This window comes from Bactrocera dorsalis, chromosome 5 (assembly GCF_023373825.1).
Source record: "Bactrocera dorsalis isolate Fly_Bdor chromosome 5, ASM2337382v1, whole genome shotgun sequence".
Taxonomy (NCBI): Eukaryota; Metazoa; Arthropoda; class Insecta; order Diptera; family Tephritidae; genus Bactrocera; species Bactrocera dorsalis.
Genome location: NC_064307.1, coordinates 18,281,383 through 18,298,081, shown reverse-complemented (window position 1 = coordinate 18,298,081; position 16,699 = coordinate 18,281,383). Strand labels below are relative to the sequence as shown.

General features: G+C 35.1%; 1 protein-coding gene across 1 annotated transcript; it reads right to left on the bottom strand.

Annotated features, from left to right (window-relative positions):
• Positions 1-15,781: 15,781 nt before the first annotated feature.
• LOC105233526 (uncharacterized) lies at positions 15,782-16,283 on the bottom strand. The gene has a single exon (XM_011215638.4). It carries the CDS (start codon positions 16,051-16,053, stop codon positions 15,886-15,888), a length of 168 nt encoding a protein of 55 aa, XP_011213940.1. The 5' UTR covers positions 16,054-16,283; the 3' UTR covers positions 15,782-15,885.
• Between the last annotated feature and the right edge of the window lie 416 nt (positions 16,284-16,699).

Genomic DNA, 16,699 nt, shown 5'->3' with positions numbered 1-16,699 from the left:
CGCCACTAAAAAGTGTTATTGACCCTTAAACCGTTAGTGTTGGGACAGCTTGCACTGCGCGCACACACTGTGGGCACACAGGGGTGAGGGCGCGCGATCAAGATACTACTCATGCCATAAGTAGTTACGTACATATGTATATATATACATATGTATGTATGTATGTGGTGTAGTGAAGCGAATTGCAGCGGGACGGTGGTGTGGTGACAGAAGCACATCAAAGAATTATGGCTTGACAACAAACAACACCAACACGCACATACACACCAATACACTCAATTTGAAAGTGTGCGCTTGCAACTGTAGGCGGTGCAGGCGGATATAGGTTTTTATATCCCGCAGTGGAACATATATTAAAAGGGCCAGAGGACATTGACGTCCACTCGCATCACAATCGTTGCATCAGAGACGCCACACCGCAAACGCACATACATATACACAAGTGCAAACACACACATACATACGTATATGTATGAGCTTTCTTGTTTGGCTTTTGACCAGCGCTTGCACACGCTTGTCCCTTGAGTGTTGCTGGTAATCGGAAGCGTTGCACGCGAGTGTTGCAGCATGGCATATCCATCACCGGCGACGTTGATGGTGTTATTGCCTAGCTGCCCTGGGTTATATGCAATGCATACATATCTACACACACTTGCAAACATTTATGCTTTTGATATATGAGCATATGCAGCTTGCAGTTATTGTCCTATCAAGCTTGTCTTGACTTCTCGAATTTTAGTTTTTTTCGCAATCTTGCAGCTTTTCAAGTTCTTTGACCAATCTTTTTTGGAAAGAGATGAGCAAGATGAGATGAAGAGGTTAATAGCTTCTGTTGCTTGTAATTATATATATTTGAGGATTTAATTGAATATTATTTCGCGCAACACAAGTATAATAGTATTGTTCATATAACGGTTGTTTGTAACATCTAAAAATAACGGAGGATGATAGGAGGAGTTGAATTTTGTGTGACCGCCTGTCCGTGTAAGCTGTACACATCTATTTCGCAAATCACTAAAACTATATTAACCAAAGTTCAGTGCCTTCTGCGCCAGTGTGAAAATGGGGAAAATCAAGTGAAAACCCCGCTTTCTTCCAGAGATACATTGGTTATGTTAAAAACCACTAAAAGAGCAATAACTCATTGAAAAAATTGTCGAAAGCACTATATTTTCGGTGTCGAACGGTTTCAAATCGGGTTTTTCAGATATGGAATATGTAGACCCCACGGTTTGTGTGGCTTTTAACGAAAATATCGCCCTATATGTGAGATCTATCAATGAAATATCGGGTCAGTACTCCCCTAGTCCCCTTATGGATTTCTAATATAAAAATTTTGAAACTTCCTTTACTTTTACGCTGCACATATCGGTGAATATATGAATCACCTTAGTTGTGTTCAGAGAGTGCCTCTTTCTGATAACAGTATATCCTTGTACTCTTATGTATACCTTATACTACTATGAGCAAAAAATAGTAAAACTCACGAAGAATCAATGCAGTATGTGACGGTGCCTTATTGTAGTGCAAAAATCAAGAGTTGTCAGCTTATAATTATGGTCTCTTTTTATGTATAGCTTCACGAAAATAACGAATAACACTCAAATATTATTCCTTGTTGACAGTTTGGCCGGACGGAAAGAATTTGTAGTTCGCCATACCTCGGTAATCGAAGAAAACTGTTATCAAAACCTTTATTTTTGAACTGCGTTGAAGTGTTTTTTTCGGCTTCGGCTCACCCTTACCACCATATTAGGCCAACGTCTGTACATAAGCATAGATCGAAGACTCGTCGCCAGTAATATGGTCGATTAAATCGTTTTATATCGATCTTGGACATTTGTGTCAACATTAACCCAACAAAATATTTGTAGAGATCAACTGAAAATGTCACTTTTTGTGCCGAATTCTCGACATTTGCGGAAAATTTTGCTTGTCTTTTTTAATTCCATGAAAAGTGCGGCTGAGGACTAATACTATTACTCTACTATTACCATTTATATGATTTCTATTAGATATTAAAAAAAATATAGAATTTTTGTAAAGCAACTTGTGTTAGTTTACAAAAAAATGGATTCTAAAGCATTTCGTGTGTTAATTAAGCATTGCTTTTTGAGGGAACAAGAAAACACTTTTGGACCGTTTTTATATAATAAAGCCTTAAATTTACAAAAAAAAAACGGCGGAAGCAAAGTTGTAGACCTAATAATACGTATCAAGAGTGATTTTGGAACCAATCGTGCTTTCCCTTCTCTTAGGCCCAAATGATCTTTCAAAATGGTTTTCACTGATCTTTCCGATATTCGAACGATGCCAGTAAGATCTCTAACTTTTAATCGTCGATTCTCAAGAACCAATTCCTTTATTTTATTGACGTGTTGATCATGAATTGATGCTGATGAGCGTCCTGGACGTGATTCGTCAACGCATTATAGACCCTCTTTGAAAACAATTATCAACGAAGGCTTTTTCCAAGATTCGGAACGTTACGCACACAAAATTTAATAGAAATTCTTTGTTGAATAATTTCACTCATTGTAAAAGTCGCCGAATGCACTTTATGTAATTCAGAAAGCCAAGCCAAGCCTTAGGAACCACTTATAAGACGATTTAAGTAAAATCAAGTCCCCTAAAATATTATATATTTATAAATATACAAAGTAGTTGAAAAGTCTTGTCATTCAATTTTCTCAGTTTTCTCAATTCGTAAACTCTCAAAACGTTAGGGTTTACTTGACCGACCGTTCATACGAGAATCTTAGTCATCGGTTGGCCAGGAGGCAGCACCCGCCACAAATAATGGTTTGGGCCGCTGTTACCGCAGATGGGCGCTCTCCAATTGTTTTCATCGAGCCTGGCGTCAAAGTAAATGCGACATATTATCGGGAAAGTGTTCTGGAGGCTGCTTTGAAGCCGTGGGCAAACAAACATTTCGGTCGTAAACCATGGACGTTTCAACCAGACTCAGCACCGTGAACCAAGAATGGCTGAAAAACAACGTTCCGAACTTCATTACGACCACACAATGGCTCTCGAATTCACCAGATGCGAATGCAATGGATTATTCTCTCTGGGCGATTTTGGAGAGCAAGGTCCGAAGTAAAAAATACAGCAGTCTCGAAAGGCTGAAGAAAGCCGTTGTCCGTGAGTAGGCCAAAATAAGGGCAAGTCACTTTTGTGCAGCTTGTGATTCGTTTTTTGACCGCCTCAAGGTCATAGTTAAAGCAAAAGGTTGTCATATCGAGCAAAAGTGAATTGGAACATTTTGTACTTTAAAATAAATAAAAATAATTTTCCAAACCGAATTTATGGCTTTTTTAATTGGTTACACTTCGAGTGCCCTGTATTTAGTCTCCTTAACATGGGTTATTTGGATGTATCGTATAGGGTTATATTGTATTAGGAGCTTAAAGTCGGCACTATGTTATACTCGACAGCTTCTACAAATTAAAAATATTTCGGTAATATTTTACACCAGTACAACAACAACGCATAAATACATTAGTAAGATTTTCCAATCTGTTATAAAACGAAAAAATTGTTTAGGTTTTGGTTCCAAGATGTGGAGCAAAATAATAAATACACTGTAATATTAACGCGCGATCAGGCCATTTAGTTATCAGATGAGCAAAGAAATGCCATAAAAGGTCTATGTCATAAAGTAAAATTGCATGAAACTCCCCAAACTAGTAGTAATCTGTAATAAACAGACTATGTTAGTGCCTCTAAAAGTTCTCAAAACTTTTGAAAAGGATTCAAGGGAACTTCGAAATTAATTTCTTTTAAAATTTTTCAGTGATGTCACAATCAAAACTCTGAAGACTCAATATTCCTACAGGGTATAATAATGGACTCTCACAAATAAGGACACAACTTTATTTTATGGGTAAATAAAGAAATTTTGTACGAGATTTTTCATAAAACGACTTGGCGGCGAAACAAGTTATGAGAAACCAACTGAAAGTGCATAAAACATGCCATACATTTATACTTACTAACTGTCATGTGAAAAAACTATTAAAAATCCACTAACGAAACTCAAAGAGGCAACGCAAAAAATTATTAAACGATGGGTGTAATAAGAATTTAAACTTAATAACATACTCGGAGGCATCAATAATGCCGAAATTGTGGTAATGAGACTCGGTTATTTTTTACAACAACGGTACTGGCACCTTAACTGCCGCTTCCATCATCATTCCACATTGTCATGGTTGTTTTTCCAAAATCCACACACACACATGCACATAGGCTCAGTGCCAGGCAAGTAGCCTCAAGTCATATGTGAAGGGAATATAGTATGCTGGCGCACTTGCCTCGTACGAGTCTGGAGTGTTTAAAAGGACCGGCGCGCACGCGCGTTAATATTACAAATTATTTGGTTGGCTGCAACTGAATCAAGGCAGTTATAACAAAGTATATGCCCGTTATTATGTATCCCTTGCAAAGATACAAATTTGTGATAATAAAAATGCATATTTTTCATAACGCGTGGACATCACGACATGCATAGCCGCCCAAAAAGTATGTAGGGCGCGCTGGGCATGCTGATGCACAGTGGGTTGTTTACCAATTTTCTTGGACTAAAAAAATATTTTTTCATAAAAGATTTGTACACCATTTTCTCCTGGTACTTATTTATTTTTTTTTCTATAAATATTTTTGAATTGAATTGGGAAAATTATTTCTTAATTAAATTGGAATCACACATATGATCTGAAGATCTCGGCGATGAACGACCCGTTGATTATGTTTTGACTAAGTCTAGATAGTCTGATCAACCCACTGTAAGTAGTTCGCTTGTCGAGTTATTTATTAAATATTCATAAGCTACAATATTTTTTACTCACTTCGAATTACGAAAATCATGCTGTCAGGTTAGAGTTTTCGTAATTAATATGTTCGGAGCAGGTTTTATACAAAAGTTTCGCTACATACATAAATATTTTGGCTGCATTAATTTGTGTAATTATGCTTGTAATATATCTGCATAGGCATAAGCACATGCATATATTTCGGAGTATATTAGGGGTAGGACATAAACATTGTGTGATTTTTTAAAGTTATCATCTACGTGTAACTGGCGGATAAATCAGTATAAAAATCCAATTTCGTTCGGTTTTTAAATCGATTGCGACATTCGCTATGTCTATACTTGTGCCGCTGTCCTGTTGGAACCATATGTTGTCCAGGTTCATATCATCCAATTTGGGCCAAAAATATTCGGTTATCATTGAGCGGTAGCGATTCCCATTCACTGACTCCGAATTTCGGTAGTAAATTTTAATAATTTCGACTTGTTATAGGATCGTATATCTTTCCATGATGAAATAGCAAACCTCACGGAAGAGAAAATTGAAAAGAGCGAGAAAAATATGACGTCATTTGTTGTCCCTATCGGCCTACTTTTATAGCGTCCTTTTGAAAAATCCCTATATATGGTATATGCTACTGTTCAGAAAACCAGTCAAGGTCACATTCATAAAGTTATTAAACCAAAAATATACTGAAAACAAGGGATTATCCTTCGGCACGGCTATTGTCACATGACAAATATCTTCAGATCAATTCTGACTCGGACTGGTACAATGAATTCACGATGTCTACTTTCATTCCCTAGAACATTCATAGTCGAGAAATCATTGTACCAGTTCGAGTCAGAATTGATCAGAAGTCATTTGTTATCACGAATTATTTGAGTGGCATTCAATGAAGGTCCTGAAGGCATCGAATACTTTCCGGCAATGGTGATAACTTATAAACAGTTACAGAAAAATTAAAGAAGCAGCGCTTGTGGAACAACTCAATACATTTTGGATAATGTTTTGGATATGAAGCGTGTCAAGGCTAGACTCGTACCAAAAGACCTGAATATTTTGCAAAAACACCATCGAGTAAACGTCGCAAAAGAAATGCTTGGCAACGTAGCTGATGATCCTAGGTTCATAAAAGTCGTGTTACTGCGTGGATTTACAAACATTAAAGCGGATTAGTCAAATTAGGCTCCCTATGTCTCTTTCTGTTCTCGAAAATATCCGAAAAATCTGTTTGGGAAAACATGGCATGAGTCCATTAAGACCATTAATATAACTCATTGCAGGCACTGAAGGCTATCACAGCCGAGGCTTATGGCAAGTGAATCAAGTAGGTGTATTACATATATTTATCAAGTTGAATAAAACCTGTTTAACATTCTTCGAAGCCAAGCAAAACAAACCTCATTGGAGCCGTACTTTTAATAAATATACTAGCCATACCCCTAATATATAACGGGCGATCCAAGTAGAGGTAACCTTTACAAATCGTTCAACTTTATTAGGAAAGTTAACGTTTTATAAAGAATCTCTTTCGCGCGGTTCGCAGCAACTCGGACTGACGTATGGAACGATTCATTTTACGTCGAGATCTTAAATTGAAAGCATACAAAATACAGCACGCCGCTCGATCTTCTCAAGCGACATCGCTTCCAAGAAGATACGACGTTTTCGAGAAAATTTTTGTTTACCGATGAGACCCATTTTTGGCTCAATAGGTATGTAAACAAACGAAGTTGCCGCATTTGGGACGAAGAGCAACCGGAAGAGATTCAAGAGCTGCCATTTCATCCAGAAAAATTACGTTTTGTTGTGGTTTGTGAGCGGGTGGAACCATTGGTCTATATTTCTTCAAAACTGATGTCGGTGAGAACGTAATTGTCAATGGCGACCATTATCGCGCCATGATAACCCGCTATTTGATGCCTGAACTTTAAGCACGTGATCTCGGTAAAACTTGGTTTCACAAGACAGCGCCACTTCCCATACATCGCAACAATCAATGGATTTGTTGAGAGAACACTTCAGTGAGCAGATAACTTGATGCTTTGGTCCGGTCGACTGGCCACTAAGATCGTATGAAATAAGACTGTTAGACTTTTTACTGTGAGGATATGTAAAGTCTAAAGTCTTTGCGGACAATCTCGCTTCGATTCAGGTCTTGGAGCAAACCATTACGCGTGCCATTCGACAGTTACCAGTCGAAATGCTCGGACGAGTCATCGAGAATTGGACTCAACGGTTGGTCATCTGACACGTAGCCGCGACTAACACTTGAAAGAGATAATCTTCAAAAAATAAATGCCAAAGAATGTTATTTCGAATGATAATACGGATTTCAAATTAAATTTGAAGTTTCTGTATTTTTTCTTTAAAAAAGTAGACCACCTCGAAAGGGATCACCCTTCACATATTATATAAATATAAGACATATGTATGTAGGTATTTGCATGCAAATATTTTTGTTGTTATGAAGTTTCTGTAAATTATTTAAGATTACAGTTTTTAACTGGATCCAATTTCCTTTAATTTCATTTACTGCACGAGTTTAAATGGCAGTTAGCCCCAGTAATAGCCGCCAATAAGTATTATTACAATCAGTTTGATAGTTACAGCTTCGGTTAAAGCCTGTAGCTGGCTTACTCTATAAATATTGAAAGTGATTTAAGATTGCAAGAATTGATGTAAAGTGGACTCATTTTGGCCAACAACTAAGAACGTTAAACTATTTACATTTAAATCACGTATTTTTTGTAAAATATTGATTTCAAAAATATAGCTGTAATTAAATTTAAATGGTTGTGCAACATTTTCATTTTCCACTTAATTCGCAGAAAAATTCGTAATTTTCACATTCATAGTTATTTCATCACTTCTCGCCTATTATTTGTTGTAATTTATGCTTCAGTTGCTTACAATTTCATAAATGCTGATTTTTAGTTTTTATATTTAGACTTTGCATAGACAAGCAAAATAGTGAATTTCATTGTTATTGCATTGCAGCTTTACCATTGAACTTGACTGATTGGAGTTTCAATAAAAAGTAATTCATAAATAAATTGCGAAAGTCGATTTTCACACGATACTTTCTTGTGTTACGTAAGGGTTACCAATAATATTTATTTACGCACATGTCATGAGTCAACATTTTTGGCGTTCGATATACACAAGTTGGTGGGACAATATCAGAACGCGTTTGAATTGTAGGCAATAAAAGTCATATATTTAGAACTCTCCAAGTAATGCTTTGCTGAAAAGAATTTTCTAAGCTGCTATTGTTGTTGTAACAGGCATCTAATCCCCGTTAGGGTGATAAGCATTGGATAATTTTGTCATTGATGTCACCCAAAGGTAGGCCCAGGAAACGAGCTGTTTCGACGGTGTTGGACCAAAGGGAGATGGGTGTCAGATGTATGGAGTTAGCCGGGCAAGCAAAGTGGTGGCTAGTGTCATGGGGGACTCATTGCACACTGGGCATATGTTTTATATATCACGTATTCTGGATAAGTAGGAGTTTAACCTGCTAATTAAATTCCAGAACGAATCAAGCATTACTCTCGTTTCTCGCACAACTCAAGCTATTCGTCTGCATTAAGTGGTGGTTTGACTCCAAGTCACGCCATTCAGTGAAAGGGCGTCGGTGAAGGTGTTAATGCAAATACTGTGAATGGCGGTCAGTGATTGTCTGAAGTTAGTTGCGTACGAACTGGGTCGGCGTATTATTTTAAGTCATCGACGTAGTTTAAATGGCAGTTGCTCTAATAGGCGGTTCCGCCCAGCAAGTGACTCAGTTTGATTTCTGCAAAAGCACCCCAGCTGGGAACTGCTAGGAGAGGAGTACATTTTGCTCTTTAACTGTGAAAGCATACGGGCAAAGTGCAAAGTGTTGCAGGTGATTTTCGAAACTAAGACATTAAGAGGAATCTTGTTGCAGTGTTCTAACGTGATTGCAGCTTCCTCGATGTGTTTCACTGTATCCATGCTACTATATTGGAGCGGCGTAGCTAAGGACCGGCCTGCCGATTGCCTTTTATTTTGCCAACATTGTTTCTTTGTCTTTTCGATCGAGATAATTATGGGCAGAGTTCTGATGCGAGAGTTAGCAGAGGTCGCCAGGTTATGCATATTTATCAGACCACCACTAGCATTGGTAATATCGGGCGAGCTATGACAGATGCTCATAATTTTGCTAGAAGCTTCGTTATTCATTCTGTTTTATTCCCGAGGTCCTCCAAGAGTCAAAGAATCAAGGAAATTACAAAATCTTCAAAATTAATCATCGATTATTAACGTAAATGTACTTTCTTCTGTAAATATACTTTTTGTTTTTTTTTTTGGTTACACATCAACTTATTTTTCTATTTTTTATTACTATTACCGATGTCTAGTACAAAGATATTATATATTTGATAGCTGTTAGCTCAAAGTACCCACAAAATATGTCAAAACCTTACACTACCCCTTTTTTGGATCTAGCGTAAAGTGTGCTAGGCACAATTTCTAAAACCCTCTAAGCCAGGGTTGTGAATTTGCAAATTTAAAACTTTTTTATTTTATACTTTAATGTGGGGCTTATACCGACTCCCCGTTTGTGAAATTTGGACGATGGGAGTGGTATCGCCCACTTTTTGGTAAAATCTCATATCTTGGGACCCCACCGTCCGAAAAAAATTAGTACGAAGCACTCTTTCTTATTGCTATGTCACAGTACGAAAATGGAAGAAATCGGACAACAACCACGCCTACTTTCCATGTAGCACAATTCTAAATTCTACTTAATTCTTACACTTTCCAGTACAGAAATCAAGCAGCAATTAATACAACGAGATAAAACTTTGCACGGTCCTTTGCATGGTCCTTTAGACCAAAAATTGTTTAAGTCCAATAAAAACTTGCCAAGCCCCTAGGTACCGAATTTTTGGACCCCAGTACTTATAGCTGACTTTTTATCGAAAATATTGGTCAATGTGTGAGATATATAATTAAAATTCAGGCATAATCCTTTTATGACAATGCTATGTGTGTATGTCAAAAAAGTCAAAAATGTGTTAAATCGGGCTTTGAAATCATTATTTTGTTCAAAAAGTTGCTATTTGGACACCCTCTAAGATAAAACCCAAAAATTGGCGCTATTTTGAAAGTTGTCCCACATGTATAGCATTATATTATATATATCCATATATTTACATATCTATACGTATGTATGTGCTCTTGTATATCATATATGTACAATGTGAGTGCCAGAATGTGAAAATTCAATTGCGAATTGCAAATCGCTTGTACATTTCAATCGGCTACAATTTTTTCGCATAATTATCGTGTAATAAAACAAAAATCTTTGTATGTCTGTATGTGTGTGCTGAACACTTAAATCACTCATGTAGCTCTCAGACAAATGGCTGAACTGAAATACAGATTATTTGTAAATGCGGACCGCTGGTCAAAATTTACGAAAATTTGTGGATATTTTATATACATACTAAACATACATACATACAAGCATACAGGCGATAGTCAATATAAAGAACTTTTTAAGTGTTAGCCATATTATTTTCCAAAAAAAACTTTATAGAAAATAACAGGGGTTTTATTGGAAATTGATTTTTGTCTTATTCAAACGATTTAGGAAGTAATCTCAGGAGGTTATGGTATGAGGGTTCCATTCCCCGTAAACAGTAACATTCAATCCTAAATGTTTTGCAAACACGGTACCACATTTTGCTTCTTCACTGTACAGCTTCTTGCATTGTATTTTTTTTATTCACTTTAGGACAAAGTAAAATCTAAATGGGTTTCGATTTCTGCATAAATTGTTTCACGGAAAAAATAACTAGTTCATTTCGAATTTGCGTCGTTGCGGATTAATTCTAATGGAGGCAAAATGTTTGCAAACCAAATTTTGTTTAGACGATCGAATGATTTTCCATTAAATCTAATGGAAACAAAATACATATATTTGGTTTGATATGGTGATTGAAAAAATTGGATTGTGGTACACATACATTTCCGGCAAAACAAAATTTGTGGTTTGAAAGAGAAAACCTAGAATGCTGAAAAGTACATACATATATGTATACAGTTATGTTTGTAAGATAACTGTAAATTAATTAAAGATAGTGTTTCAAACTCGATTCTGCAGGTAACTCAAGAGGCACACTTAACAGCAGCAGACAAAAACACCTTTAAACTTTAAAGGCAACCCATGGAGTTGATTAGACGTTCACTTTAAAAGCCTCTAACTCAAAAAATATTTGAGCTATCGATTTACAATTTTAGTATGTTACTTTTAAAAGTATACTGTATTGAAAAGATAAAAATCAAGTTTTTTTAATTTCACACTAAGTATGCTTCTTAAGGAACAGAATCACTGCCTCGCCATAGAACAGTAAAGAGATATATTTAAAAAAAAAAATGAAAATCGCTTAAGAGGTTACATGGGTTTACGGGTTTCAAAAAATCATTTTTTTATTGGCTTATTAAATTTTACTCCACCTCTACAATATTTTCCTAAATTCCTGATCCGGGTGATAGTTTCGAAGATGCAGCTTTGAGAACTTGTGCGCTCGAGGCTAAAAAGACTAAGTGCGTCGTCTTTAAACGTGTTTTTCTCGAAACTGTTTTTTTGAGAACGGAGATTTCTCGAAAACTACTCAATCGAACTTTATGACACAGGTCTTCAAGATACAATTTTTAAAGACTTGGACGAAGGATTTATTTTTTCAATTACAACAAAATAAAAAAAATGCCGCCAAATGTATCCGAAAATTAATTTTTTTTGTAAAAATGTCTGTCAAAAATCCTATTTTTAGTTTTTTTCCTTCGTCCAAGTTCTAAGTTAAGATTTTAACTAAAAAAACTATTTTTTCACTTAAAAAGTCCTGTTCCTAAGAAAATATTTAATTTTTATATGAGAAAAAATAATTGAAAAAAAAAATTTAACTGAAATGAAACTGAAATGTTTTTTCCCCTAGGAAACTCATGTAACCCCTTCAGGAGAAAAAACTGCCATTATGTTCTTCAAAATTGCCAGTCCTTTGGAAAAAGTTAAATTGCAAAGTTGTTTTTAATAAAGAGATCTACAGCTTTTGTGTGAACACGTATCACACATAACCTCGAAATTTATGTGAAAAATTCAATTAACCACAGTTTTTTATTTCATACAAAAAATTTTACTCTGTCACGAAATTTGCATTAAATTAATCTTTTTTATATCCGAAATATACTGTATTTTTTTAATTTTTGCTTAATATCGAAAAAAACGAACTTAATTTCTAATCGAATCATCACATCACAATATCTGCTTTCTTAAAAAATCGGTGAGCTTCTTCTTCGTTGAAATTTCTTCTATCTGATGATAAAATGCAATTAAACCACTAAACGATTCAAAAGTGTTATTATTTTTCAGGAAATTAAGATATACCGTTATTAACTTTTAAAATTTTAGCACAACACTACCCTGCTTCATCTCAACCGCAGACCGTTCATAAATTAATTTCCATTTTTTGTGCCTTTACAATCCTTTACTAATGAAAATTTTCAAAAATATCGACTCATATCTAGAAAGAAAATTTTTATAAAAAAAAAATATTTCCTGTTTTTAGAAATAATACAAGCAGCAAGTCAATGTCCCTGCTACCGCACACAGAGTCGTAAAAATAAAAATATAAATATTTATTTACATACATGCATACATTGTAAGAATTTATGGTGTCATTTTATTCATAAAAGTCTAATATTTCAAAAATTCCGCCATTAAATACTGTGAAAATATGAATTTCCTATAAACTTTATTTAGTTCAAATGACGCACGTATCCGCAAGCGGTCACTATCAAAAATTTCTAGCCTTATGGATAAGTAATAGAAGCAAAATATGCAGGCAATAATAAAATTAATAAAACGCTGGCGACCCAATACGCTCTATTGCATATTGATTTGATTGTATGCTTATTGCTTAAGAACTTGAATGCGTTTAAGTCACGTTCTAAGTGCATTGCATTGCATTGCCATGAATTTCTTAGAATAACCGAAAAAAACACTTTGCCGCACCAACACTGGCGCTCTTACATGGCAGCAATTGCCGTTGGCATTCTAATCAACGCGTTGACCAATTGATATATAATACACACATATAGTATGTGTATGTATATGTGTGTGCAAGTAAGACCATCAGCAGACTAGGAAACCATTTACGCATTCGCACCAGGAAATGCGACGCGTGTATTTATCTAATTTTGTCCATTGGTGCGCAATGGATAGGGCGATTGATTGGATCGTCATAATCAATGCGCAAGCAGACTCAAGCATTCGTACAAACATGCATATGTATATGTGCATGTGGACAAACTTTTATGGACTAATTGTGCGCGCAAGCTTTTCCGCTATGTAAAATGATTTGTGGTGTTAGGAAAGACTAAAAGGAAGGGTCAATTTAATTGATTATATGTACATACATATGTATGTGTGTATAAACAAGTACCATGCATATTTAAATATCAAGCAAGAGCTCTTGGCGGATTTCTTTATTCATATTGGTTTGTATGCAGCGCCGTAGAGAGAAAATCGAGACCCGGTGATGATTGTGGAGAAAAAAATCAGCATAAAATTGTGGAGAAGTCCTAGTCCGGAAGAAATTGTCTCTGGTCTGTCACCTCTCTTTTTTCATTGTTTGCATGTGTTAAATGATCACTGAACACATCAAGAATGAACAACACTTTTCTAAATACACAATTTTTTAAACATACATATGTATACACAACTTTACCACCACCATTTAATCTATGTCTATCTAATGTCTATCTGTATCTTATTTTACATATAGTATGTATTTCAATGTACGTAAGCCCTTCTTGCTTTAATTTATACATATCTGTTAACAATTATGCGAATAAGTGACACAAGGAAAACTGGGTCAAAAAAATTAGGTCAAATCTTTTAATGCCAATTTACATTTGTAATTCATTGTAGTATTTTTCTACCTGCTGCTTCAGAAATTATTGCAATTTCCGTATGTCATATCGTTGCGGATGCGGACAGCATTTCTCAAACAATATTGAGAATGTTGCCGATAATCTTTGGTTAAATAAAAATCCTTTAGTTTACACAGTCCAAGCTGCCGTATCAGTTTTTACTCTTAGTCATATTGGTACGAGCATTTTGCTACTTTTACCTTTCGCGTTAAGCCATACCAATATACATATTACCACATCCGGTTTATAATTCGGATGGAACCGGATATGCTAACAAATTTTTAAATTCTCATATTTTTGTAAATGCAAAGAAATGTCCAATTTTAGAAAAAAATCAAGTAGAGAATACATACGCTTAAACACCTAAAAAATATGTATATGAGTTAGAACTTTGTAAATCTAGATTTTAATTTAGAGCTGGTACCTGCAACATACGAGTATAATCAACTCCAATAGTCCCAACGCGCATTTCGCCTTTCCAATTGGTTTTACAAAGGCCTGCAGACATTCTTGACATTTCTCTCAACTTTGCATGAAGTAGCAAAATGGCGGATATGCCACATATTTCCGTGCAGACCGGCGAATATTATTTCAATCAATAAGTTATAACAAACAACACTCGCACAGGCCTCATTAATATTTTTACTACTTCCGGTATACATTTGATATACAGAAATATTGCACTTTATATTAAATACTAATTGAATTTACTATATATTTTTCTACCACACAAATTCTACTTCACAAAACTTTCCACTTGAAAAAACCAACACCAACTGAGATAAGTGTTGCAAATTTGAATATGATATAAAAAACAAGGCCTACTTAGCCTGCAAGGTATGAGTGGAATTTGAAAATAATTGTAATTAAGACCTCCCTGTATTAAGTAACGTCTGTATGTGAATTTGGATGTGTTGCTAATGGAAAATTAATGTAGTGTCTTTTTGCGCTAAATTTGGCGTCTCGCGCGGTTAAAACTTTTCAAATATACTATGTTTACTTATTAAATTATAAAGCAGTTTGTTGTAATGATAAGTGTGTGCCTAAACTACGAAATGTGTATAAATTTAATTTGTGTTATAAAAAGTTGAAAAATTTTGTGCAATTGGACCAATGGTATAAGGATATCAAGAGGATAAGGATTTTCAACGCAACAGACGCAGATCGGATATACACACATATATCATCTTTAAGCGAGGTATGTTACCTATATTTATTATATATAACGAGTCCCTCCAGTGGGCAATAGATTACAATTGTATGTCGTGTATATACATATCAGTGCATATAACCCCATTTTTTATTATTGTACTCAAGGCTTTTTCCTACTTTTTTAAACCCTGGACAGTGTGCCATGAAACCTTCTAAACCCAGCAGAAAGCGTCGAAAATATATTTAAAAAGAATCAGAGTGATTAGCTGTATAAATTTAGAAATGTGCGTCGGGCCGTCTGTCTGTATATACGTCCTTCAGGCTTTGAACTATCGCTCTGAAACTTTGCAGACGTCCTTTTCTCAATACGAAGCTGTTAAAAGAGAATCGGTGCCGCCTGTGCCATACCACTATAGCATATAATACAAGCTGACCGATCAAAAGCTAGTCCTTGTATAAAAAATAACTTTTTCCATAGAAATATATCTGCACAAAATTTGGGAAAGCATATTTCCAGAGGCAACGCCACAATCTCCGAATAATTTTTTCAGATCGGACCGCTACAGCATATAGCTGCCATATAAAATCGCTAATCAAAATCAACCTTTTTTTTGGACATTTTTTTTAAATGTGAAATGTATTCACACGAAATTATCGTTTTGTTTTAGTACTTTATATAAGAACGTTTACTATAAATAAAATAATTCGTATTCTTATTAAGATTCCTACTTTTAACACATATGTACATACACGGTTTGCCTCAATGTCAAGTACTCCGTGTATATATTTATGAACAAATTAATCTATACACCTACATACATTCCAACTGCAATGAAAATTAAAAGAACTTTTTAAGTTAGATTTTTATATTGAATCTTAATTTATTAAGTTACTACATGTCCAGTTTTACACATCACCACAGAACTCCAGTCCTTATTAAGCTGTTGTTTAGCTAAGTGCCACAGAAACTGCGAAAACGATTTTTTAGTAGAATTACAATAAATAGGATACCAACGGCCACGGTAAAGACTTGGATGTTGACAACTTTCGAATCTAATACTGATTTCAACACATTATGGAAGGTTTGACTGCGCATTTCATTACTGCAGCAATCATCCATCTTATACTGTTGTCTATCTGCATCCGTTCACGTTCAGGAATTTCCTTAAAGTTGCTTTAATAATACGCCAAAAGTTGCTTTAAGAATTCGGATGCACTTTGTTGACTATAAGTAGTTTATACATGAAAAGGAAATTCCGCCAAAAATTCTTTAAAAAATTAATATGCTAGAAAAACAAAGAAATTTATTAAACGACACAAATCCAGCTGTGAAATCTAAATTGACAGTTACATCAGCTGACTGATTCGTGACACTTCAACACGTAACGAGACGGTGCGTTACGTTTTGCAGGGTGAACCATGTGTCTTAATTGTGAATATAGAAGAAAAATTCTTTATTTTTTAAGTAAAAATTTTAATGTTTTACATCAAATCCAAAACACCGTTTTTTGTCAATGATATAATAAAAAACAAAATGTGATTCCTAAACCTCTAACATTTTTGGCGAGTTTCTTCGCTTCCTAATGATAGGGAAGAATCGATGCACTTAAGTACGACTCCATTTGTAAAAAAAGCTCTACCCTAAAACAAATGTTTTTTATTTTTAGTTTTACTTAATGACACAAACATTGTAGAGTAAAGTTCCAGAATTTTTATCCTACACTCTAACTCGTCAAGTTAGGTCACCTCCAGTAACAATCGCCAAT

What these genes read in the sequence shown, in the direction of transcription:
- LOC105233526 (XM_011215638.4), bottom strand. Translation starts at nt 16,053, where the DNA reads ATGGATGATTGCTGCAGTAATGAAATGCGCAGTCAAACCTTCCATAAT.